Source organism: Botrytis cinerea, chromosome 9, assembly GCF_000143535.2.
Source record: "Botrytis cinerea B05.10 chromosome 9, complete sequence".
In the NCBI taxonomy this organism is placed as follows: Eukaryota; Fungi; Ascomycota; class Leotiomycetes; order Helotiales; family Sclerotiniaceae; genus Botrytis; species Botrytis cinerea.
The window spans coordinates 153,026-177,514 of NC_037318.1; the positions used below are offsets into that span (position 1 = coordinate 153,026).

Here is a 24,489-nt window from a genome sequence, read left to right on the forward strand (position 1 = left end):
ACTCGGTGTTAAACTACGTTAACCGAAGAATGACCTACAAACAATAAATTCCGAATACTAGTAGCATGGAATTTCCATGCTATCAAACGCCTAACACATTGGTCTTGCGAGCCGTCGTCGATAAATCCTGAATATATTAACTTAGTAGAATCACAAAAGATAGAAATAGTTCAAATACGTCAAGCACGAAGTATGTCGTAATTAATCTGGAGTAGTTATCAAAATCCCAACAAAATACTCGTGGGGCCATGAAGCATGCAATTCCGAAGTGAGATGCTTTTCACTCCGTACTACAAGATGGTAAACTACAAGAGTAACCTAGTTTTCTTAGCGGTGGAGCTGCATACTTCAGAATGCCACCAGCACTTTCGCACCAGATGCAGCGGTTGCTTCAACTTCTATAGTTCAACGCTGCACGGTTGGGGAACACTCTAAATTTACAAAGATATAACGTCAGTGCAAGTATCAGAAACCGTATAAAAGATCTTCTCATCAACTTCAAACACTATCACGATTTTCCTCTATAGCTTCTCAAAAATCAAGGCACCAAAACATCCTTTCTCCACATTGAAATCGAATCTTCTATATTGCAGCTGTGAAACAAGATCTGTTCTTTTTTCGATTCGTATCAAATTCGCGATTTGTCCCCCTTCATTTCAAACCACGTCGTCACTAGACGGTTTCGCACCAATCATGATGTCGTCAAAGTTAGTGTATAGAATATTCTTACGGAACGACATATTTCATTCCTACAAAGCCATGTATTCTAATACTCGACTGTGAAGACTGCAATCTTCTTGAGCCCTATGGAATTTAGCTGATTCCTAGGTATTTAAAGATTTTTGTTGTGGTCCGAGTTCCACGTCTCAAGATTGTCGCTGAGACAGAACTCGTTTGTTCTTTACCATGATCATGATGTATTGGTAATATCACTTAAGATCCTCAAATATCATCCACAACATCCCTTCTTTCCAACGAACCTTTCATTTTCGTCAAACCCCAGATTCAGTGCAGATTGATAGGTATCTTATTGATCCCTCAGTCCAAATCTAAACCTCAAGTTTTTCACGTATGCTATTTGACGAATCAAACCTTTTGCCAAGAAGTTTTGGTCCGAGTAAAACTCCTGACCCCAACCATGACCGCCAAGTCAAACCTCAAAATGCTTCACAATACAATATTAGGATGAAATTCATCACAGTATTTGGCTTGGTAGTTTGATGGCCAGTTTAAGATATTGTCGAATATCTGGGCGTTGTAAGTGATAATTACATTAAAAGATGATAAGTTGAATTATTTTGTTGATTTTGGTTGAGTCTACTTTGACCTTTTTCTCCATTCATTTCTTTTCTCAGCGCTGCGCGTTTGGTTTATTCTCATCATGATTTTCACTCAAGATTTATTAGCTTTATTATTCCTTACTCTTCTCGCTCCCGTAAATGCTTTGCCTAAGAAAAATGCTGCTTCTTCCACAACTAGTACGACAAAGGCAGCCACATCTGGCGGTATCACAACAGCATCGGATGGATCGATGATCTTAGATAAAACTGTTCAAATCAAGTAAATTTATACCAATCCATCTCATTTACAATTACTAATCAAACAGTGGTTTGCCCATTCGCTACAAAATCAGTGCTCCGGCCAACATGTTCACCTCAGCATCAGGTGTAACTGGTGGTACGGCATCAGCCAACAGCACCGGAACAGCGGGTCTCAACGTTCTCCTTCATGGAGATGGAGGAACTTCCTTCTTTGATTTTCCCAATCAAGCAGTTCAGAATAATCTTATGGGCGTCGTTGTTCTCGCTCCCAATAAAAACATGTTTTGGGGAGGTGGATCAGGTCTTCAACGTACGGATGGCGTCGCCCATGCTGCTGCAGTTAATTCACTCATTCAAACACAGCTTTCAAAAGATGTAGCATTTGATAATACCAATGTCTTCTTTACGGGTGTCTCAGGGGGTTCGCTACTTCTTTCTGGATTCTTCATGCCGGCTTTCGGAGCGCAGTACAAGACGGGAGTTTTGTTAAATTGTGGTGCATTGACACCACAGGTGGCGGTTGTGGACCCGGATACGTTGGTGAAGAATACGAAGATTCATTTTCAGAGTTCGAAAGATGAGTTGACGTTGTTGCAACCAGCTATTCCAGATGCAGTTGCTGCGTATGAGAAATTGGCTACGGGGGCGGGAATGACAGCAGATCAGATTGGGAGCTTGCAGACAGTGGATAATACACCAAATGGAGGGGGCCATTGGTATGTTTTCCCTTAATACTTGGACGAAATTGATGGGATGGATATTAGGTTCCTGAGTCAAGCTAACATTTTTGGGGATGTAGTGGATTTGATAACAAAGCCTTCGTATCAGGAGTTCAATTGATGGCAACGAATTATGCTAATGTTATGGCCGCGAATGCTTCAGGTCAGGTTACGGGAATTGGAAATGTTTTGAAGGTATGTTTCCGGATTCTTGAGCTCGGGTTTTGAATCGACGCTCGAATATCCAAGATATGAGGACCCAAGCTAACATGTATGATAGACGGTGGTGGGAAATGAAAAATTAACCTTTGTAACTGCTAATTGATGGAGCGGCGATTGAGGAATCAAGGGTAGAGCCCTTTGATAGAGGGCAAGACAATGGGTGGGGAGTTTATGAACTGTCGGATAAGTTTGTCTGCATCGTGGCTGGACAAAGGAACGAGATGGCTTTGGCGTTTAAAGATATACCCAAAATTGAGGGCTATGCATACCTGTTGAGATATTCTGCATTTTTTCAGCTATTAAATTTATTAGTTAGGGCATCAAAAATCAATTTTCTTGTGACTTTCCAATTGTTCTTGCTTCTTTCACCACCTGTCTATTGAGTGTAGATACGCTAGTTCGTCTCAAGTACATTAACGTGCTCATTTAAACATTCACTTTCTTTTCTTCATTGTATGACAGGAGCCGAGTTATTTTCACCCGCAAGAGTAAGTTTGATGTCACAATAATCGAGGTACGAATTGAGATTGTTATGTCATACTGTTGATTTTCTCAAAAGAATCTCATCCAGCTTGATGAGAGAGTGAGTCGTATGGTGGGAGCATGGCTTGAGATATGATAGTGAATGAAGTTTCAAGAACCAGAGAATGATGAACTGACTTTCCAATATCACTCTTTTACAACCTATATTCACTCCATACTCTGCCGTGTTAAAAGACACTTGTCGGGATATCGATCATATGATCGTGAGAAAGCACTGTATTAGCTATCGAGGCGTAGCGCTTCTTTGTATAAGCACTATTCTTTCTATAGTTGATAATGATCAAAAACAATTACAACCACAATTAACTAAAGTACTTTGAACTTTGAAGTTGTCAACAAAGTTGTTACCAGCAGTACATTACACCCCCGTTGAACCTGGTAGTTTAATTCAAGGGATCTTCTACCTAGTACATTCCCCTCCAGTATATTATTCTACGATTGCACTCTTGGTAATAATCGAAGGCACATCGATAATCATTTTCGCAGCCTACATAGACGCATCAATCTCCCCATTCCAGGGGGCTTTTGATAGACAACTACTGAATTTCTAATTCGGCTGTCTTTCCTATCATGAAGGAGGGTGATTACGCTCTCTCTGCGGAGCTTCCGGGTAGACTGACAACATGGAAGGTATCTTTGTATTCTCATTTTGATCCTTCGAATATATATCTAATACTAAAGACTCTACAGGTAAATGTTGGTACAATAGGAAGCTGGCTTCAAAGAAAGAACTCCTTGAAACAAATTCAATCAAGTGACGAAAAGGCCGTCGCTCCTGTTCATTCTTCTTTTGCAAACGAGGATAACAATGAATTCGAAAATCAATGCGGCGGAATTTTTCATTCATTTTCAGGACTTCCTGCTGATTTACGTCTAAAAATATGGCACATGAGTTGGGATAGTCGCAATGTTGGAATCGTCACGAGAGTTGAATACGATTCAAGCGGGCGTGGGACCGTCACTGATGAGAAAAGACTCACGTCACCACCCCCGACAATATCAGTCAATCGAGAAAGTCGAGCAGAAACGCTACGATACTATAAGCCATTGGTCCTCGCGCCGTTAGCATATCGACATCAAGTTTCAAAATTCTACTTCAATAATGAGCTTGATACCCTTGCTATTTATGTGGTCGGTGTCCATAGGGATGATTATTCTACGCTTCGCCCAACCTATGCAGGAATTGTATACCATTTCATGCAGACGGAAGCTGCATTACGAAATATCAAGTCTTTGATTGTGCTTCCATATTACATGTATGGCTACTATCAAGTTATGTCATATGGAGACCATGGAATCCAAACCCATCATCCATCTGCTCACTCTCACCTCTATGACTTGATTCTTTTAGCCGATTCATTTCTTGGGAAAATCGATTACGAGTCACCGAGTCGTCAGGAAAAAAAGACTCCTTTTGGTTACACACCACTCATACCGGGCCACTTAAAACCCACTGGACAACAATTTGTTACACTAGATCTGCTCATCGACCCTAATACTTTACTTGGTGCCGAAAGTAGTTCTTGTGGAATATTCCGGTTAGGGCCATCTCAAGACGGACTCAATTGGAAATCATGGTTCATCAAGAAGTTTGGATTAAAGCTCTGGTAGTCAATATGATCAATAAAGGTATTATTGTAGAAATATGACCATTTTCTTGCGTCAGTATTGACCCAATCATATTTATTGTTGAATGGATTCACTGTCTTCATAAACACTAGCTCAGCATTAGACACCAAGAGATATATCTTCTCCTGATTCCATGGTCTTAATATGATAGTCATTACAATGCAAGCTTCCGTATATCTACAAAATTTACAGTACATCATCGTTATTTTTTCAATCGCTCCTCTTGACGTCCCACATTTATCAGTCTTGACACTCCTAGATGTTCATTCATGGTTATTGCTCCGAGTAATCTTATTATTCTCACATACGAAAAGTTCCCACGAAACTGAAAGACTGTGTGTACTCGAATGTTTATCTCTGCTTTTTTGTTGAAATTTTATAATAGGACCCGAGAGCAGTTCTCCAACTTATGCTTCACTCTTTTCATAACCTTGCCCATCGAATCTCGATGAGTATCTGGAGAATATCCTTCCAACCGAGAATCAAGCCATTCAACCGGATTGCATAGATCGCACTATCCATAAAGCGAAGCCTTCTCCGCAAATTGCATCTCGGTATATATTCCTACATTTTTACGTCCTATTCTATCACACTCTTCATGGACCGCGAAAGCGGATGCAAAATAGTGCGCGCTATTAGGCTCATGAAGACCACTGAATTCTTGACTTCTTCCTCAACAATTCGGATCTGTCGAATTTTTTTTTTTTTCGATTTTTTTGAAGCACCCGAGGAGCGAATCTGTGTCTAGTTTTGGGAGTCAGATTTCCAATTCTCAGGAAAAGCTGTATTGGTCTCATGCGAAGCTTTCGATCTTTGATCCTTCCTGGAGGTTGTGTCTTGTGTCGGGTTATTGGCAGCTTGCTTTCGGGTTCCGCCCCAAATTTTTTTTTTACAGCCAATTATGAATTAGTCTTATTATTCTTGTTGTAAGAATATTTGATAATTATTAGGAGGATAGTTATCTTATGTCGATATTCTTCATGGAACAGATCAAAAATATCTGAGCGCAGCGCAGCGGGTCCAGATGTGGGGGAGAATATTTTTCTTCAAATTCGCCCTTGACCACAGTTGATAAAATCGATTTTTGGGCGTGTATTGAATACCTCCATCATATCTGCTTGAGTGCTCATGACTCTGTGCCAAAAGATATCTCGGGGTGGCAGATATGTCTACACAAAATGCAAAAATTAATGCAACTGCCGTAAATCGAACACGAACCTCCACCTTGGAAGGGTGGAATCCTAACCATTGGACCACAGAAGCCGGATCTTATTGATGTATTGCAACAGGAATTTTGAGTATATATTATCATTGAAATGAATACGAATTGTGTGTGGATGGTGGAAAGTGGGTGGAGTGGGTGGGGATTAATTTGATACGCGAATTGTTGTACGTACGGTGGCCGAAATTGGTGTTTTGTAAAAGGTTGAAAGAGCTTTCCAACTGGGACAAATAAGAATTGAGAAATAAATAGATACAGTTGTTTCTTGATCTGATTAGTATTGAATATTTATTGATGAGATTTGACACAAACGATTTACCGTAAGATGGACATGTCTGGATTTAATGGGTAATATTATCGCACATTAGAGTTTTCTTACTGACATGCAAAATAGGAATGCCTAGTCGTCGCTTGCAAGTTGGTAAGCGAATGGGGCAGTTGTCTATGATGTTAGATTATCGCTCTGTATTCATTGGAATGGTTGGATACGCCAATTGGCATTGGGAATCAATTTGTCTCTCCGTATTTAGTCCTTGCCTAGCTTTTTCAGTCTGTTTTTCCAACGTTAGATAGGACAGAATATTTCACAATTAATCATGCTGTCATTTAAGAAGCTGGAATGTTGACAGACTATATTTCCGAGCTACGAGAGGCTGTTCAAACCTCATCACTCTACTCTCTATTTCCTAACTAGATATCACGATTCTTATTCATTGAATTGCCGCAACAGTCTTCTCCACGATCCTCATAGTCGAACTGCTTACCGCTATCATTTGCTATGAATGTAATATAAACCACATTTTCCATTGAATTGAACATGTTTTGAATTTTTAATCAAAGTCTAATGGTCTAAAAGAACTTCTTACACATCGACTGAAGTCAAATTTGCTAGAAATTCCACCTCGGGTAATCTGCCGAGTGGGAACAACTGGATTGAAGGCTTGCGAAAGATCGCGGAATGATTCAATAGTGGATGTGCGGGCAGGCTTTAGGTTCCTGAAAAAGAAAGAATTTGTTTCTCCTCTTGTCAAATCTCAAAAACCGGGATGTCCGACCAATTTGAGACTCTATGCTGTTGTGGACTGGGTTCAAAAAATGCTCTCTACTGGTTCCCCGCGAGTACCATTTTTCTCTTCTAAATTTAGATCATCTGATTTCCATGAGTAACGCGGTCATTGATTGTTTGGCAGTGAATGGTGAAGAATTGGATTAGTAGAAAATGTTGAGTCACCCGTCAAAGGATGCACTCACTCCTTATCTGTTGACATTTTTGGCAACGCAGAATTTATTTTTTATACAAGAAAACTTGGGATTCCGTTGAAACACTGACTCTAACGAAACAAAGCACACAAAAATTCGTCAATATCAAATCTATTAGGCTTGGCGATTGAGCTGAGCACACGTTATCACTTACGAATTTCCGAAAGCTAATATGACTTCCTCACGTTACGATAGCATCATTGTTCTTTTCGTCCTATCCATCTTTACATTCACAAATATTGTCCAAGGCATGTTTTCTATCACTCTGCCTCAAGTAATGACAGGCGGAGGCCCAGTCAACCCAACTGAGACAAGCAGTTCTCACCTCCGCTCCTACTTTTCACCCAGCTCAAGTACCACGACTTGGACATCTGCATCCTCAGTTTATACTCAAATTCTGCGTAAATGTTCTTTAACTCTACCATGATATGAGTACTTACTAATGAAAGTCTCTTGTTAGCTGGTTGCTGCTTTCGGAGTAATGGAATTCCAGGACCATGTGAGACTCAATCCACATGTAAGCCACAAACAGGAACTGCAGCAATGTCAACACCAGCACCAACCTCGAACCCTACCGTACCAGCAACTTCGAATAATAGTCCAAGCCCAAGTCGCAGTTCGGGATGGCGGAGTATGGAGCTGGATACCTTTCTGATGCGATCGTTGGCTGTGTTGGGAATACTTTCGACGGCCATGGTTCTTTGAGATTGATAGCCGGTGAACTTCATCTGTTACTGTTGAAAAGCTATATGTGGAAAACACTGGAAGTTATCCAGATATAGCTTGAGAGGAGATTATCTATGAAGGCGCTTGATACCATGTCACAAATTTAAATGCCTGACTTTTAAATAAAACCTAAGATTAAATCTTGTGGGCCAAAGTATAGATTAGTGTGTGTGAACGAAGTGAATGACTTCAATTCAATCACCACTGTAATATAGCTAATGTAATAAAGCCCTAAGTAAATGCGAAAGAGACTATCTAGCTTTTTCAGTAAGTCTATATAAGACTTACTACCTTTAATACGTAGCTAGCCCTTTAGACTGAATACAATTAGACATACAGGACCTGCGCGATTTGTAGGTGCTACATCTTCCGTATCCTTCTCGTACAAACATAGTGGTTTGAATATATCGTAACGTGGATGTGGCTTAATTAATATTCACAGACGTGCATTTTGCGTACTTTAAAGCGACTATCAAGCCAAATAGCCTCTTCATTGATCTTTTGGAGGGTATATCTACGCAAAGGAGAACATAGGGAATCTGATGCCACAGTTTAAAAGTATATTAAGTAAAGAAACCAAATCCCAGTAAGAAGTTTGGGTAGGAAAACACTCAACTGTAGAAAGACTTAGATGACATCAGACCCAATAATTGTGAAGGTCTACGGCATTTTGTATTTCGCACTAGCAGACTGGTCACATCCTTCCAGAACTTGAAAGCTTTATGGTAAGTGAGGATGTTCAAAAATTATATTAGATCCATTGGATAGCTCAACTTATTTCGGGGATTGGATTTTTCAGGCCCCTGGATTGAATCAGAGTGTAGACGTACCTAAATCTTGCCACAGCCTCGGGGAAGGATTCACTCGAACCATACGACACATCTGTCTTGAGCCAATGAGCTTCGAAGCAGTTATATATAGGTAGGTAGTACAGAACACAAAACCTTCTTCCATTCTACCCCACAGCTTTCAATTCTTTCATCCAACTGCGACAACTTGACACATCGATATAACCTCATTGACAGAACAATCTGTTGAACTTAAGGATAAAATAATCATCAATCATCTATTGCCAATTCAAATCACAATCATGATTTGCGCAAGTTTCAACAATGTGATTGTCCTGTTTGTTATTTTCAAACTCGCCTTTGTTTCTGTCGCTCAGGGTCTGCTCGCGATCCCCTCACCAGAGTCTGTAGCGTCGACTTTGAATTTATCAAGTGGATCCATGAATACTTCAACTACCCGATCATCTAGAACATTAATTACCACTCTGGTGATTATTACAGGTGGATTCGAGCCCACTGCCACCCTCACAATTGTGGCTCCCTTACCAACCTCCACCGTGTCTTTCACTTCGACTTCTACTACCACCTCTATTTTGACTTCCACTTCGCCTTCTATCTCAGACTCAACCTCAAAGTCTACCGCCATTACTGTTGCTTCATTTTCCACTCCCGCTTCCTTTTCAAATTCAGCTCAGATTACCGGCTCTAGCTCAACTTCTACTTCTACCGCCGGTACACAGACTAAGAGTAGGGTTCTCAAAATCATTATGGATATTAATTTGGCAATCACTAATTGAAGTGATCTAGGTATCTCCAGTAACACTGCAAGTCCAACTCAGAGCTTAGGACAGAAAGGCATGGAGACAAATTACTTCACGACAGCGTTTATGATTGTTTTGGGATTGGTTGCCACTTTAGTATTCACTATTTAGTGCAATCAAGGAAAGGAAATGTGTTCACCGGTGGGAAAATATTGAGCTATCAGTTTGAGAGTTGAGCTTTTACGGGATAGCCAATTTGGTGGATGAATACATAATTTTTCAAAAATATGCCGCCATTGAAGTTGTCAAAATATTGAAGATGATTACTATGATAGTATGTGAGAAAGAATAGAAAAAATGCATGAAATGTACACCTCTGCAATATGGAATTTGATCTGCTTGTTGAATATACTCTCAATGCCTTAACAGCCATGTTTCTGTAACTCTTATTATTATTCATTAACTTCAAGGGTTGACAACATTCGGTTTTAACAAGTAGCTATATCTTGCGACCAGTCTCAACCAAATTTTCGAAATTACCAAATCGCATCAGGAGGAAATCTCATCAGGAGGAAATCTCATCGTCCATACCATTTATTCCAAAATTTTGTCAAGCTCTATTCAAGAACCAACTATCCAACCGTTTATCTCCAAAGCAAAAATCAGATAGCACCAGCCAAAATGAGTAAGTAATGTTTTCTGTACATCCTAGAAGAGGTTGCGCTCAGTGAAGGTTCCTCATGCTGACGGAAACGATAGACTTCACAAAATGGACCCTAGAAATAAGTTGACTGCAAAAAGATAAAGAAGCTTTCAGGTCAGGCTCTAGCTGATGAGCTTCAAAAAGTAGCTCTAAGCGTTATAGAGCTCTGCAACGCCACCGGGCACCACTTCTATCACTCCATTGAGAAGTTACTTGAAGAAGATTTCCTTCTCGTGAAAAACATGAGGCTCCTTTACCCTTTGATTTGTTCCCCCAACTACCGATGGAGCTCCGAATAAAGATCTGGAAGTTCAGCTTTCGCGGTCGTACTGTTGAAATCTGTGTATATTTCGATCACTTGGAGGATATAATGGAGAGATTCAGGTAAACGTTCCTAATCGGCCAGATCGAATCGTTGAATATCACATGATTACACAAAACCCAATTACTCTTCTGTTAATTATGAAAGCCGAACAGAGACACTCAAATACTATTCTAACATCTTGCCAGGTGTCTCTGATATCCCGGCTTAATTCAACTATCAACTAGACTCCTTGCTCTTCAATCCTTCTGTTCGAGATCCATGATTCGAGGGCCAGTACATATCAATCGACCCTCGTTGGGCATTACGACGTTGATTGGGCTTTCATCTTTGCTACGGTTGAGATCAGTCAGATTCTTGACATTTTCGAATTGCTTCACTTACCACTATCTTTCCAGAGATCGCCACCCCCCTAAATATCAGATAAATGTGTATGACGTGGTTGTTGAACAGCTTTTCACTTACTTTGATGACTTGAAAGAGATTATTATAAGTGGTGCGCCTCGGAAAACTTCGAAACTCTCTGGATTTGATGACCAAAGGGAAGTGTAACATTTCAAGAGTTGCCTTTACAGCGCTTTTGAAGCTGGAATGAAAAGTAATCCTTCATTTCAGACGCCCGAGGTAACTATCTATGCCAAACCTTTCGTTCTTCCTATATTTCGAGATGAGATGCAGCGAGCGAACGATTCTTGGGTCTATGAAAATTACGATCTGAAGGAGAATGCAGATTAGTTTGATTCTGACTATTGATCGCGGACTGGAAAAGAACTGATATTTGGGGCTAGAGATACATATGGTTTATAGAGGAAATACTACATGATATGAACAACTACTTGGAGGCATCTTGGAATCTTTAATTATGATTCTGAATCATAATTAATAGTACTTATCTCATGCCCATTCTCAATTAGAGTCTGATAGAATATACGGTAAGAGGTTGTTTCCCAAAGTATCACTACTGCTTTCGTCTCCCTGGCAATAGCAGCTTCTGATTTGAAATGATATTCCACCCTGTCATTCTGCATTTATGGACTTGATGTGGTTAGAAAGACACAAATATTCTACATTTCTGCTGAAAGACTTTGGAATGACCCGATCAGTTCAGGTTAGTTGTCTGTTCAAAATATTAAAGATTAATTAATTTTTTTTAAAAAACATCGAAGTGACGAGGGTAAGGAAGATATCTGTGGCTCACGTATTTCACGTAGAATGTAGTGTGATGGACGAGAGCAGCTTCAGTGAGAGAAAATAACATTGCATAAGAAAACTTCAAAAGATTGAGACTAGAAACAGTTATTGCTTGATATAGTTGCATTAATGTGCTATCTCCATGGACTAAGACCATGTTTGATGGAATATGAACAAATGTGAGAATATCACGAGTTGAAACCTGGTGTAGTCGAACTATCCTCCGCTCTGGCAACAAGATTAAAGGAACGCTTTGTCATCGGATGACTCGCGGTTCTTGTTGCGTTGAATGATAAGCCACTCTACCAGAAACTCAACACTAATGACTTTATCCTTTAGTCCCTCCATGAGCTCTTGATCAAGCGCCTCAGTCATGATCTGTCGAATTTTAGTTGAACTAACACCATTTGATGCACTGTTCTGCGAGGCACGAAATTGTATGATCGGCTTTCCAGGAACAGTCAAGGCCTGACATTTCCACAAAAAACCGGCCTCGTTGTCGATATTCTCCTCTTTATCATCACACTTATCCATACCTCTCTTCCATTTTGTACAGCCTGGTAGATCTCTTGGAACGTTCTCTGTCTTCGGATCGAAGAAGTCAACCGGTCTCCTTGCATTAGTTATAAGAAATTCATCAACCGGACCCCATTCTTGCAAATTTCCCGGATGTAGATGTGGCGCGGTTTCTACCGTCAACTTATCCCCGCCCAAAAGTCCTACCAACTTAACGGCATATCCAGCTTCTGAAATCAAATCGGTTGTAGTCCGTAAGACTTTAATGTGATTATCCATGTCTCCCACCAGTAGTTGAATCCATCCAGATTCAACGAGTTGAGAAATTTCTGGGACTTTGTAGAAAAGTTCGTAGCGGAGGTTTTGTGGAAGTATAATGTCACCCCATTTCTTTTTCTTGCTCTTGACCATCGAGCCAGGATCCACGAAGAGAAACATAGTGGTGATACCGAGTTGCTCGCGACGCTCTGAAAAGTAGCGGATCGTGGCCAAGTGGCCTTGGTGGGGTGGGTTAAAAGAGCCTGGATAGAGAAGTATATTGTTTCTACCATTTGATTTGAGAGTTGGCCATGGGACCGGGCTATTGTGTGGAATAACAATTTGATTGATATCTGAGATTGGTGAAAAGAGGCTGGCTGGAATTTCTCCTGTATTCAGAGGGCTTTGTAGGGCTTTTTGGAGAAAGAGCTGAATGGTGTTTGGTGAAGCTTTATCAACATCATCCGTAGCAATAGAGATTTTTGAATTTCTCTCTTCAGCTTCCATTTTGTGATCTGAGGAGGATTTCTTGAGAGATGTATTCATAATGGACGCTTGCCTCAGAGTTTTGGAAGAATTGTAGAAAATGTCGTGTTAGAATTGTTGAAGGCTGAAATTTTGAAGTCGATCAAATTTAGTTAAAGCTTTTATACAACGTATGTCACTCAGTAGTTTGTCTGGAAAGATCTGTGAATCAAAAGATTTTTTTATCACTGTGTGGGATACGCGTTTCGAATTGATTTTTTGAGATTCTTATCCCTTGTTTTGAAATTACTTGTAGTTATGGTGAATTAGAAATGAGATAGAAATAAAGCCAAGTCAAGTAGCCAGATATATCTCTCCAGTAATTTCTCTTTATTTGATAATATTTTCATGTAGTTTTCACGAAGAACTCATGTACTGGTTTTGAATTCAGATGAAAAGGATTATTTACACAATTTGAAGACATTAGAGTATACCACCATATGATCTACTCTTAGGTAGAAGCAACGTACCAAAGCTCTCCACTCACTCAAGTTTACTATTTAGCCTCTGGCTTTTTTTCTTATGATATTTGTTAATCAAATTCAATTCGATCTAGAAAAAGAAATTGAACAGCACATGCTTGCTTCAGTCATGTACATCATTCAATAATACAGTTTAGGTCACGAAATTGAAACATTTTGAGATATTCAAGTCTTGGAACTAGTTTTTCCATTCACAAAATTTAATCTCTGAATCTCTGAATGGAGGGCTTCGGAATTCAAAAAATCAATATTTATATTTATGACAGCCAGTAGAATGAGCTACCAGTGTCAAGAAACGTACGAGAATGATGCACAGACAGATGATCATATATATTGAATTCTATCTAGAAATACTATTTCACCTTACAGTAGCGACGAGTTCTCTTCCATAATGGGGCAGGGAATGTATGAGGATATTGTTAGAGAGAGATTTAAGCTTTTTCGGTGCGATGCATGTTGGATTAAGTGGTTTGAGTCAGATTTCTGAGCAGAAATAGGCGTAGACATGAGAATAAAGAAGTACATTTGTACATAAACAGGTCCATAGGTAAAACAGCGATTATTTTAGAAACACGTTGATATAATATTATTAGAATAAAGTGATTCACACAGCTTTTTCTCATGAGAATTGATTCTTTCCATCTAGAATTTATTCGCTACAAGTGCGGAATCCTCTCATTCTGGCCAGATTTTCGAGAAAGAGCCCTCCTAAATCTCAGTGGTCGCAAGGGGTGACTTGGGTAGTACGGCTGGCTACGAGTACCCACGGGCATAAGTGGTAATGAAAATGAAAAAAGCTATCCCTTCTAATCAACGGTTGGCTATAGGTATTAATGTCTCATTTTCGTGGGTTGAATGTAAAATGTATATAATATAGGGTGGCTTAATAAGCTCCATCAACTCTGGATTATATTCTACTGTAATAAAGATTGCTATTATTTCCAGCCTCAAAAAGAATGAAAATATTAGATATAAACGGGGGGCTTGAGTCGTTTATAGCGGACAGGTATTGGGGTCTCTGATTGGTCCCCCATTAATAACAGCTTGGGTACTGGAATTGGAAATTTGACGCGAGACCCACCCGTTGCGACCACTACTCCTGATTCGACGGTTCTTGTTATAAAGAGACCCAAAATTATTAGTGACATACTTCACAAGACGTCATTAGCGAGCTTCAAACCTTTACTACCCAGAAAATGGGAAAGAGAGGAGAAATAACACTTGTCAGCCAAGGTCACGATTGATGATCGCTGCTGATCAATAATTAGTCCAAGTGATGATTGACAGAAACTAGAGCCAATAAACTTAAACTCGATCTCTTGTGCTTATAAAAACTTGCAAAAGTAATTAGATTAACTATAAACCCGTTAGATCTAATTTGTCATACCTCATCCGCTAAGCAGATTGGCAGTCTTATAGCTTCGCGGAGCAAAATGAGTTAATAAAGTACACTATCTATGACCAGTTGATATTTCATGCATGCAATTATAGATAAAACTGATTCCTATCACTTCTTCTTCATCTATTTTCTGTTGGTGTCGAACATGGAATACTGAATTGTCTTCTCTCATTCATTGACCGACTATCGTAAGATAGATTTATCTACTATTGTATCAAAATTGCCATTTGAAGAATCTCTTTACTCAAAGCCCTTCGATACAGTCCAGACGCAGTCTATTGTTTCACTAGACTTCTGTAGCGACCATCGAACTCCGAATCATCCTTCTAATTCTATTTGCATTGACGATATGGTGCAATATTCGCATATCCCCGGTGGCTTGAAGCCTAAAAGGAGGGTTGTCGTCTCTAAAGCCATTGCCAAATGTTCTCTTTCCAATATTCTTAAACGATGTATGTATTGGCTTTTAATTCCAGTCACTTGGTCGTAACTGCCAGAGTAAATCTTTACTTAAAATTGCTTGATCTTCGGGAACAAATAGATTCTGACAGACATCGTAGATGATTCCAAGCCCTTTGTAGCAGAGCCAATCGATCCGGAGTCTATATGCTTCACAAACCTTCCCTCCGAGATTCGTCTGATGATTTGGCACGCTTGCTTCGAATCTCGTGTGGTCACCATATGTGCTCAACGTGGCTATATCTGGATGGGCCAGCGCCCGGCTATATCATCAGTCCACTCAACTATGCCAATAACTCTTAGCATCAATTGGGAAAGCCGACATGAAACGCTTCTAAACTACCCAGACTTGATCCAAAATCCTGAGTTATTCCGTGATCGAGTATATTTTAATCCAAAGCTTGATAAGCTCGCCGTACATGTAATCGATGATATAAGAATCACTGGTGATCTTCCCTCGCTCTACCATCGTGGTAGAAAATGGCGCATGATGGCTCGTCAATGTTTGTGCCATGTCTTCAAAACATTGTCTGATCTTGCGAAACACTCACAAATTATGTGTAAGATGGTGCGTTTTCTCATATCTTATCAAGGAGTTTTCTGCAGGCTATGCCAAAATTATGCCTTTACAGCCTTTTCTCATTTCGAATCGATGGACGTATTTCATGAGTTAAAAACCATTGTACACCAGTCGCCTAATGTTAATGAGTCTCTGGTCCTCGAGAAAATCTCGAGACAGGGTAGTTGGACCGTGGAGCATCTCATGTTGACAGCCATGACGTCTTCTGATCCTTAAAGCAATCTCGAACGTGTTTCAACGGTAATCTTCGAAGATGATAATTGGAGGGTCACGCAAACAGACGATCACAATGTTATCCCTCTAGCATTAAAAACGCCGCCATGAAAGACCTACAGATCTTATGCAATTGGTTTATTGTGCCAAGTGTCACATGTAACTCAGCTTAATCGCTTTCACCTCTCAGTTTCAACTCCTACCTTCATAACTTCATTACTACTAGTTTATTGTTTAGCCACACGCTCATGTCAAGCCGCGTGGATCTCATGGTTCGGTCTATGCTACAAAGTCAATGGCAACAGATATCTTAGGAACACTTGATAGATATATTTATTGACTACGATGGACTACTCATATTTGCCTTGAACCCCAAAGTTTGTTCGTGGTAAACGTTTTTTTTTCAATACTTTTTCAAAGATACTCGTCTTCTTACGAATCAGCAAATACGCCATATATGCAGAGTATTCAAAATGTATACGGTTTTACAAATCACCGAATCATGAATACGGCATTCTTCTACAGAAGCTTTGAACTTCTTGGCAGTCTATAATATATATGGTCTATCAGTCTATTCTTAAATTCACATTCTCGCTCCATTCGATGAATAGCGACTCTTCGACACCATAATTTGCAACCCCGGCACAACAAAACACAAAACTGCTTAATCATTTCTCTGTCTGAGACCGACAGAAATTCAGCAAAGCTTCCATTCACAATGGTACAATACTCTGGTATTTCCGGCGCCTATAGTTCCAAGAAACAAAGTTCCATCTTCAAGATCCTTTTGTTGATGTTAGGATCGATGATATGGTTTTTTTTCCGCAACTTCAAACCTTCCTGTAAGTATAATTCCAGATTTTTTAATCACTCAGTTACTATGCCCAAACTAAGGAAGTGGATGTAGCGGCTTGATGCGAGCTATAAAATTCTAGCTCCATTTGGTTCAATATTCACTAAACTAGACTCTCAGAGCTCCGCAACAAAATATGGCAATTAGCTTTCGAAGGACGAACCGTCACTCTACACGTTCACAGCTTCAATCAATCTTGCTACCGTCGCTCCTCTATCCCAAGAGGAATCGAGATTACCCTCGATTTTGTGCAAGCAAACATGCCAAAAACTCTACGGACGAATCAAGAAAGTCGGAAGGAGACTCTTTTCCGATATAAAGATCTAATCCAGAATCCGGCACTATTCCGCGATCCCTTGTACTTCAATCCGGATCTCGATACCATGGCATTGGAAGTATACTATCCAACACGACCAGGGAAAGATCGAAGTTGGGTCCGTCAGAGAGGTGCTCGCAATCACCAAAAGATATCTCTCGATCTGAAGGACTTAGCAGAGCGCGCACCGAGCATTTTAACAATAGTAAAATCTCTGTATCTTCCTATGATTATGCTCGAAGAGTTACCTGCAGCCACTGAAAAAGCCATTTTCCCCACATGCTGGAACGGCGTGGTACAATTCCATGCATTAGAATCAGTTTCAATCACGGAAATAGAAAGCGATTTCCAATACGGTATACCAGTAGCTTACGAGAGAAGCGCTGCCAGACTCTTTCAGTCTTCCTTTGAGAGAGAAAAGAACCGATTCCCTGATTGCCACATACCGAGATTAGACATGTTCCCTCAGGATGATAATAACGAGAAAGAGATTGGTTCAAATGATTACTTTCAGTTTTCAAGAGATGCTCGCTTCGAAGACGATGTGGTTGGAGGATCATGGATTCTCTAGTTTCAGGAACCAGAAAAATATTTTGAGGTCAATAATAGCAAGGAACGACATGATGGTGGATTTGTTCGAGAAAGCATTCAAGATATTGATGCGATCAGAAAGAGATGGGATCGCATTGGCAAAATATTTGGGGAAGTGAATGATGGAGTCACCGTGGCGAGTAAGTTCAATAAATCGAGATGGTCAACCGAGGATTAGGAGGAATTGGAGTTTGTTCTAGGGAATCGGGGGGTTTTTTTTGGGTATGAATTCGATGTCCAGATGCTCCATGTGTTGAAAGAAGGGGGGTTTTTTAATAGAGCAGATGATTTATACCAAGCAAGTTACCTATCTACACACAGAAGAATTTATGACCGAGTTCAACATGATCATAGCCTCCCCTGATGATACCACCCTTAGAATTTTATGACCTCATGTGATAATATCGTTATTAAAGCAGATAGATCACAATAAGCTGGGTCAAAAACTTACCAAAGTTCCTAATACAATCATTGATAACCTCCTGCATTATTGGCAAAATGAAATTGGCGACTTTGGATAATAAATTTGAAACATTGAAGACCACTTATGAGCACCACCAACTGAAGATATGACTATTATTCTCCATGCAAACTGATTGTGTGTCAAATAACCAGATGATAAACCAGAACAATCTTCATTTATAAAGTTTTACCAAGAAACAAGCAATTTTTCTATCACTACGCCGACGCTAAAGAATGAAAACCGCCCGATTCTAACTACCACTCCCATCCTCATACTATGTCTCATGCCCTCCAATCTCAGCCGCCACTCTCTCTCTAACATCACCTCTCTCCTCCAAAATCTCGTCAATTGTCCTAACTGGCCCCTTGAAAAACGTCTTTCCCCCATACTTCGGACACCAATAATACGCCGTACAAAAAACCAATACAAATCCCAAAACCACAACCGCATAATTCATTTCATCCGCATTCGGATCCTCATAACTCGGGAACAATAACAATACAAAGATGAAGGTCATCCAAACTACTGAATAAACTGCACTGATATAACTTATCTTGTCGCCCATATACCAAACTCCGGGTGTGAAATTGCGAAAAAGGAGACGGGAAACGAGAGGCATACAGTAAGCGAAGTAGAGACCCATGATTGCAAGGTTGAAGATGCTGTTTATGGCGATAGTGTTGACGAGCATGAGAAGACCTTCGGTAAGTGTGCAAAGGGCGACGAAGGAGATGGCGCGGATAGGGGTCTTGTTGGACGAGAGGACACGAAGGTAGGATGAAAATGGGAGGCCGTGGTCTGTATAAGATTGAGTTAGCTTTCTTCTGCAACTTTTCATTTGCTTATTTTATCCAGTAACGAAATAACACAACTAACCTCTAGCGAAAGCAAAGGTTTCTCTAGAAGCCGCAACCATCAAAATCGAACAATTGGCCACACTCGAGATCCATAGGAAAACTAGCAAGGCAACACTCCCACTTTTACCCAAACTATTGAATGCAATCTGTGCCAGAGGCTGTCCTAATGGTGATGTCACTATACCTATCACATCTGTTCCCATACAGAATGCAATAGTTATGATAACTGCCCAACCCGTCACTGTAGCCGTCACCAATGAAGAGACCATTGCGAATGGCACTGCTTTGGCAGCATTACTAGCCTCTTCCGCTATGGTCGCTGCGCTTTCAAATCCGGAAACAACCCATACTGGTGTAAGAAAGGAGAGCATAAAGGCCCAACCATTATTTGTCCAGAACCCGGTGTTTTGGAAATCTACGAAGACAAAACTTGCGGAATTCTTGAGTTCCGAGGGTGTTCCAGCGGCGAGAGCAACAATAAGAGCAAAAAGCATAGCAAATTGCAGGAATATGTAAAACATGTTAAGACGAGAGAGAGTTTGTGACGGCACGCAAGTCATCGCAAAGGTCAATAAGGTGGTTGCTGCGAACATGCCGTAATTTTGATATTTTGTGGCGACAAACACGGAATCTGTATTGATACTACAGATCGCGCCGAGAATAAGGGTCGCTGCATAGATTGTCGATGCGTATATCGAAATGTACCCTAAGACGTTCATATAACCTCTAAGACAACATGGTTAGAGCTTGGTGCAGACATGATCACAGATAAAGGAACGTACGCAAGCCAGCACATGAAAGCCCTCTGCCGTGGTGGCGTGAGACGTGCAACCCACTGCCATTTGTTAACAATAATGAATTAATTAATCATTCTTGGGTATTGATGACTTGCATAATACAATCCTCCAGAAGTAGGCATGCTGCTCCCTAACTCCCCCAGACTCAATGCCACCGGGATAAGCAAGAGACATCCCACCAGATATGTCCATACCATCCCCACACTCCCAGCACTGCCTAAACTGAAAACCATACTCTCGGCAATTGCTGGAGCAATTCCCATAGATCCAAAACTTTGTCCGAAGACGGTGGTGTACGAGAATTCGCGTTTCAGCTCGGCTCTATATCCCAGAGATGCCAATAACTCGTCATCGGCCGATATTGTCTCACCTTTCTCCACGCCCAGCATTTCGGCCGCTTTTGCAATCTGTTCAGATCGTGATATGGATGAGGTGTTGCTGCCATCACGTTCCCCCTTTTCAGGATACTTGCCTGCTTCTTCAGACATGGGGAAAAGCAGCCACTCAAGACGTTATCAAAGCCTTGCAATTATGCTGATAGCTCTAGTGACTATAATCCAATTTTGAATAAAGTGTTGCAGAATTGTTGTGAAAGTAAGTCCCTGAGGTCCTAAAAAATGGGGTGTGAAATTCTTTTAAATTAGGTCCCGAGCTCCTTCCCTCAAAGCCCGAGATAAGAAAATCCAAGCCCATGAACTCAAAGACTTCTGTCCACGAGTTCATCCCATCATTGAGCCTTGCCATGCAGCATGAAGACCTCAATCTTGCATACTTAGTACCATTGATGTCCTACGCGACGGGGGCAATACAAGCCACGCAGTAACATGCAAGCCATGATGAGAGGGAGTTCGGGATGTTGAGATAAGGAATCCGGGGGAGCATGCTTGCTAATGGTCACAGCTTTTGGGACCGATAAGAAACCCCTGGAACCACAGAACCAGCCAGCGGAACTATCTTTGAAAGTATGAATATCGAATTCAAAGATATCGATACCGATAAGAATTTCAATTGAGTAATGGATAAAAGCTACAATGCTTGCTTTCAAAGACGAACCGAGGCATGAAGCCACCACTCGATGGTCTTTATTGCGAGGCATCTAAGATCGTGACGTCTTGATGTTACCATCTCGTCCAATCCCATCCCAAACTCCATCATCAGAAAGACAGGGCTGCATGAAATGCTCGCTTTCCAAGGGCATCACCGTCGCGACCTTCCTCATTCTCATGCTGGAATCTGCTTACGATTGGGTTTTCCAGAGATAATACACTGCTGGGATACTGCCATCGGTCGAGACTTACATAGATGGGAGCTGTCTATTGTCTTATCGACGCGAATCACTTGGTTCGCTGCGGACAATGAAGTAGAGAGGGTAGAGGGGGTGAAAATCTTCATTTTGAGCATTGTGCTAGCTGTGATGATATCTTTCTAAAGATAGCAATGGAGCTTGACATGATTGGCTTCAATATCCCCCGACCGACAAGATGTATGCACGATGCACAGTTGATCCGAAGACAGGTGAGGGTTTGTATTCCGGATGTTGCTGAAAGCATGATTGAGGTATGTGAGATGAAGGAATGTAAATCTTATGATATATATGTAAATGGATTCGGGAAAATGCAATGATCACAGCGAGTGTGAATCTTTTCAAATAGACTAGAAATCGATAATATCAAGAAGATCAAAGCATATTTGAAGACATCAGTGGTTTTGTTTATTGACATCTGTTGGGAGCGAGGTGATTATGTAATCAAATAGCAAAAATAGGAAGGAAGCATCAAACGAAAATGTGTCATAGAAATTCTTTCTCATCCAGTCCACATTTATCCAAATCATTTACCTACATTATCATTCAAAGCAATGTCAAAAGACAACTCGACACGATACAGCGATTTATGCCGATAATAAATCCTCACAGTTGGGACGAAGAACTCTTCAAAGTGAAGTGGTGAAAAGGGAAATGTAAATGCTTTTTCTCAATGCCGATCTCAAGCTTGATGGATCTCAAGCTTGATGGATCTCAAGCTTGATGGATTTCACACAGAAAGACAACATATAACCATCTAAACCCTTTCATACAACTCCGGCTTCTACAAAAAGGCAAAGATATATCAAGTATGGGTGCTTTATGTTTGTATGAAAGAAAGCCAGGATATGCCATCCGTTCCTCTGTGAGATCATGGTACATCCTCTCCATTCCAATCAGATATCCAGACACAGTCACTTGTGCCGAGAATCGATCGTAAGTTTGAGATCGACCCCTTCAATAAATCGCGATCTTACCTATTTGTATACGAGCACTTCTTTCGATATCTATCTCTCAAATCAACCTTTTGAAATATCTGCTGCTTGCCTGTTTTCCTCTTCTTTTCTTGCTTGCTATCATCACACACAGCAAAGTGTTGATTGAAATTGAATGGTCTATTATCCAATTTATACCTCATTCTTGCTATGGCTGGATTGCTTGATTTATTAATCTATTCAATTTGACAACCAATTGTCATGATCTTCGGATCAAGTCAAAATAAAGCTTTGTTCTTGCTACTCCCTAAGTATCTCATGCTTATATTGATATTTATATACAAGCAAAGACGACTATGAAGGGGCATCCAATGGAATAACAATTTTCATCTCCTGCCTACTGCCAAACCACCCAGCAACGATCTTTTTGGCCAAACACTTTCTCTGGATTGGCTATCCATAGTGACAATTTTGAAATTTTTGAAACGTTGGGACTGTGGGTGGTTACATTCTTATCAAATCCACATCAACTCTTGCTGCTTAACATGCGGTGTAACATTAAATCCATGTTGTTGTAAATTATCGCTGCTTTTGTATGTATCGACCGAACAGATGCTTCACTTGACTGTAATCCGAACGTCATAGTTCTCACACTAACTTTTCTTCATGATTATCGAACTACTTAACGACATCTCTGCCATTATCTATCACCTATTAAAGGAGTTCATCATAAAAAAGAATATCTTGAGACGGTATATATTATTTCAGATAGATCATTGCAATCTTTTTCAGCTTCGAAAGCCACCCCATATCTCTTTAGACACATTTATTTGCATTTGCTCCAGTCTTCGCTCTCGGAGTACTCCTTTAAGCCGGTGACTTTGAAATTGGAATCAAGCTAAACCCAATACTTCATACATTTCTTTTACCTCACATGAGATCGAACTCATATCTTTAGGCAATACCAAGGTTCCCCATCCAAATTCCGCACTATAGGCCGCAGAATGTGCTGCCTCTCTTCCGAGTCGTCTTAGACAAGTTCTATCATGATCTTTGACAGTGACTTCTTTGCAAGCGAATTTGTTTCCAGTTGACTCTCCCCATACTTAAAAAGACGTCACGAATCTTGCTACCTCGCTAATTTCCAACAAGTCCTGCTTTGGAAGACTTTGGACCAACATTATCGAAAAAAAGAAAACAAAAAGCACCTGCATCAGTTGGGACAAAAAATGAATACTCCGCTCCATTCGAACTGACACTGTGGTAGACCCATTCGCCTAAGCCATTATTTTTCGGAATTGTAGTAACTTCACGATCTCTCGGCCATGGAAAATGAAGTCATGCTTTTTCTGTAGTTCAAACTTGTCCCCATACTCTTTCACATTCGTCGTATAGTCTACTTTTCTCCCACAAATCATTCGGCTCTTGTTGAAAGCACGTCGTGACCTCTGCTTTTGTATCAAAATGACAAGCATAATAATACTTTCCGTTAATCAACCCCTTAAAGTAGGGCAAAGTACTCCAAATGAACCTCTAAAGCTTTCCTTCGCCCCGAAAACTTTGGTCGCGGCTTTGGTAATTGCTTTCCCTTGATAGATCTTAATGACAGCAGCATACTTACAGGTAGCCTGATCTCCTTGCTTCGAAATATCTCCGTACTTTTGTAGAGTGGTTCCCAGAAATTTGTAAGAGGGAACATTACTTCTGCGACGGAGAACGCTGGAACAAGTGAGGGTTGATCATCTTGTTCGACAACCACAAGCTCGATACCTTGAATGGAAAAAGCCTGGGCTACCGGCGACGAGGCATTACGGGTGATTCCTTGAACTTTCCATCTTAATGAGAGAAACTTGGCAGCTGCATAACCACCTTATGATATATTGTAGTATGGGATACTTCTACACAGGTGGAATATAGGATAACACTGAATGCCAGTTGTTCCTAACACAAATAAACATTTGCAGACGAGTCTCATTCACTGCATCAATGGAAACATTATCAAAGTATCCAGTTTCAATCCTTGGAAATCGCCTAAAGTTTCAGATCACTAATAAATCCAGAAAAATTATATGGTCAATTGGTCAATGAGCATCAATCTTTACAACGATCACGGCTGCCAGAATCCCGCCAAAAAGTTATGGTGGAACTTTACATACTTGGCTTGATATCTAAGTAGCAAAAGTATTTACCACATCAATTCAACATGCAACTTAGCCATCACAATCTCCGTCGGTCCACCGGAGAAATTCAATCCCTTAACAACTGGTCGCTTTCTGTGCGAGAAAATCATCACAGTAACCTATAATTTTGTGTTC

At 40.5% G+C, this 24,489-nt stretch overlaps 7 protein-coding genes across 7 annotated transcripts; 5 read left to right on the plus strand and 2 right to left on the minus strand.

The window, feature by feature from the left end:
- Positions 1 to 1,290: 1,290 nt before the first annotated feature.
- On the plus strand, positions 1,291 to 2,831 carry BCIN_09g00380 (hypothetical protein). The gene is made up of 4 exons (XM_001552585.2): positions 1,291 to 1,560; positions 1,607 to 2,257; positions 2,341 to 2,455; positions 2,541 to 2,831. The coding sequence occupies exons 1-4, from the start codon at positions 1,382 to 1,384 to the stop codon at positions 2,583 to 2,585; spliced, it is 990 nt and encodes a 329-aa protein (XP_001552635.1). The 5' UTR covers positions 1,291 to 1,381; the 3' UTR covers positions 2,586 to 2,831.
- A 748-nt stretch (positions 2,832 to 3,579) lies between these two features.
- BCIN_09g00390 (hypothetical protein) lies at positions 3,580 to 5,965 on the plus strand. Its single transcript, XM_024694855.1, has 2 exons — positions 3,580 to 3,655; positions 3,716 to 5,965. Exons 1-2 carry the CDS (start codon positions 3,596 to 3,598, stop codon positions 4,634 to 4,636), a joined length of 981 nt encoding a protein of 326 aa, XP_024550648.1. The 5' UTR covers positions 3,580 to 3,595; the 3' UTR covers positions 4,637 to 5,965.
- Positions 5,966 to 7,139: 1,174 nt separating this feature from the next.
- Positions 7,140 to 7,933, plus strand: BCIN_09g00400 (hypothetical protein). Its single transcript, XM_001552588.2, has 2 exons — positions 7,140 to 7,537; positions 7,597 to 7,933. The coding sequence occupies exons 1-2, from the start codon at positions 7,309 to 7,311 to the stop codon at positions 7,839 to 7,841; spliced, it is 474 nt and encodes a 157-aa protein (XP_001552638.2). The 5' UTR covers positions 7,140 to 7,308; the 3' UTR covers positions 7,842 to 7,933.
- A 919-nt stretch (positions 7,934 to 8,852) lies between these two features.
- On the plus strand, positions 8,853 to 9,707 carry BCIN_09g00410 (hypothetical protein). Its single transcript, XM_024694856.1, has 2 exons — positions 8,853 to 9,397; positions 9,458 to 9,707. The coding sequence occupies exons 1-2, from the start codon at positions 8,953 to 8,955 to the stop codon at positions 9,580 to 9,582; spliced, it is 570 nt and encodes a 189-aa protein (XP_024550649.1). The 5' UTR covers positions 8,853 to 8,952; the 3' UTR covers positions 9,583 to 9,707.
- A 2,029-nt stretch (positions 9,708 to 11,736) lies between these two features.
- Positions 11,737 to 13,161, minus strand: BCIN_09g00420 (hypothetical protein). Its single transcript, XM_001552590.2, has one exon. It carries the CDS (start codon positions 12,945 to 12,947, stop codon positions 11,868 to 11,870), a length of 1,080 nt encoding a protein of 359 aa, XP_001552640.2. The 5' UTR covers positions 12,948 to 13,161; the 3' UTR covers positions 11,737 to 11,867.
- A 3,870-nt stretch (positions 13,162 to 17,031) lies between these two features.
- BCIN_09g00430 (hypothetical protein) lies at positions 17,032 to 18,116 on the plus strand. The gene has a single exon (XM_001552593.2). The coding sequence runs from the start codon at positions 17,173 to 17,175 to the stop codon at positions 17,797 to 17,799; it is 627 nt and encodes a 208-aa protein (XP_001552643.2). The 5' UTR covers positions 17,032 to 17,172; the 3' UTR covers positions 17,800 to 18,116.
- Positions 18,117 to 18,389: 273 nt separating this feature from the next.
- BCIN_09g00440 (hypothetical protein) lies at positions 18,390 to 21,598 on the minus strand. The gene is made up of 4 exons (XM_024694857.1): positions 20,032 to 21,598; positions 19,922 to 19,974; positions 19,159 to 19,865; positions 18,390 to 19,080 (listed from the first exon to the last, which is right to left on the minus strand). Exons 1-4 carry the CDS (start codon positions 20,422 to 20,424, stop codon positions 18,557 to 18,559), a joined length of 1,677 nt encoding a protein of 558 aa, XP_024550650.1. The 5' UTR covers positions 20,425 to 21,598; the 3' UTR covers positions 18,390 to 18,556.
- Positions 21,599 to 24,489: the final 2,891 nt, after the last annotated feature.

What these genes read in the sequence shown, in the direction of transcription:
- BCIN_09g00380 (XM_001552585.2), top strand. Translation starts at nt 1,382, where the DNA reads ATGATTTTCACTCAAGATTTATTAGCTTTATTATTCCTTACTCTTCTC. An exon ending in GATAAAACTGTTCAAATCAA is followed by an intron (nt 1,561 to 1,606) that starts GTAAATTTATAC and finishes CTAATCAAACAG; the next exon opens with TGGTTTGCCCATTCGCTACA. An exon ending in GAATTGGAAATGTTTTGAAG is followed by an intron (nt 2,456 to 2,540) that starts GTATGTTTCCGG and finishes CATGTATGATAG; the next exon opens with ACGGTGGTGGGAAATGAAAA.
- BCIN_09g00390 (XM_024694855.1), top strand. Translation starts at nt 3,596, where the DNA reads ATGAAGGAGGGTGATTACGCTCTCTCTGCGGAGCTTCCGGGTAGACTG. An exon ending in GTAGACTGACAACATGGAAG is followed by an intron (nt 3,656 to 3,715) that starts GTATCTTTGTAT and finishes AAGACTCTACAG; the next exon opens with GTAAATGTTGGTACAATAGG.
- BCIN_09g00400 (XM_001552588.2), top strand. Translation starts at nt 7,309, where the DNA reads ATGACTTCCTCACGTTACGATAGCATCATTGTTCTTTTCGTCCTATCC. An exon ending in AGTTTATACTCAAATTCTGC is followed by an intron (nt 7,538 to 7,596) that starts GTAAATGTTCTT and finishes GTCTCTTGTTAG; the next exon opens with CTGGTTGCTGCTTTCGGAGT.
- BCIN_09g00410 (XM_024694856.1), top strand. Translation starts at nt 8,953, where the DNA reads ATGATTTGCGCAAGTTTCAACAATGTGATTGTCCTGTTTGTTATTTTC. An exon ending in CGCCGGTACACAGACTAAGA is followed by an intron (nt 9,398 to 9,457) that starts GTAGGGTTCTCA and finishes GAAGTGATCTAG; the next exon opens with GTATCTCCAGTAACACTGCA.
- BCIN_09g00420 (XM_001552590.2), bottom strand. Translation starts at nt 12,947, where the DNA reads ATGAATACATCTCTCAAGAAATCCTCCTCAGATCACAAAATGGAAGCT.
- BCIN_09g00430 (XM_001552593.2), top strand. Translation starts at nt 17,173, where the DNA reads ATGCCAAAAACTCTACGGACGAATCAAGAAAGTCGGAAGGAGACTCTT.
- BCIN_09g00440 (XM_024694857.1), bottom strand. Translation starts at nt 20,424, where the DNA reads ATGTCTGAAGAAGCAGGCAAGTATCCTGAAAAGGGGGAACGTGATGGC. An exon ending in GCTTTCATGTGCTGGCTTGC is followed by an intron (nt 19,866 to 19,921) that starts GTACGTTCCTTT and finishes ATGTTGTCTTAG; the next exon opens with AGGTTATATGAACGTCTTAG. An exon ending in AACCTTTGCTTTCGCTAGAG is followed by an intron (nt 19,081 to 19,158) that starts GTTAGTTGTGTT and finishes AATCTTATACAG; the next exon opens with ACCACGGCCTCCCATTTTCA.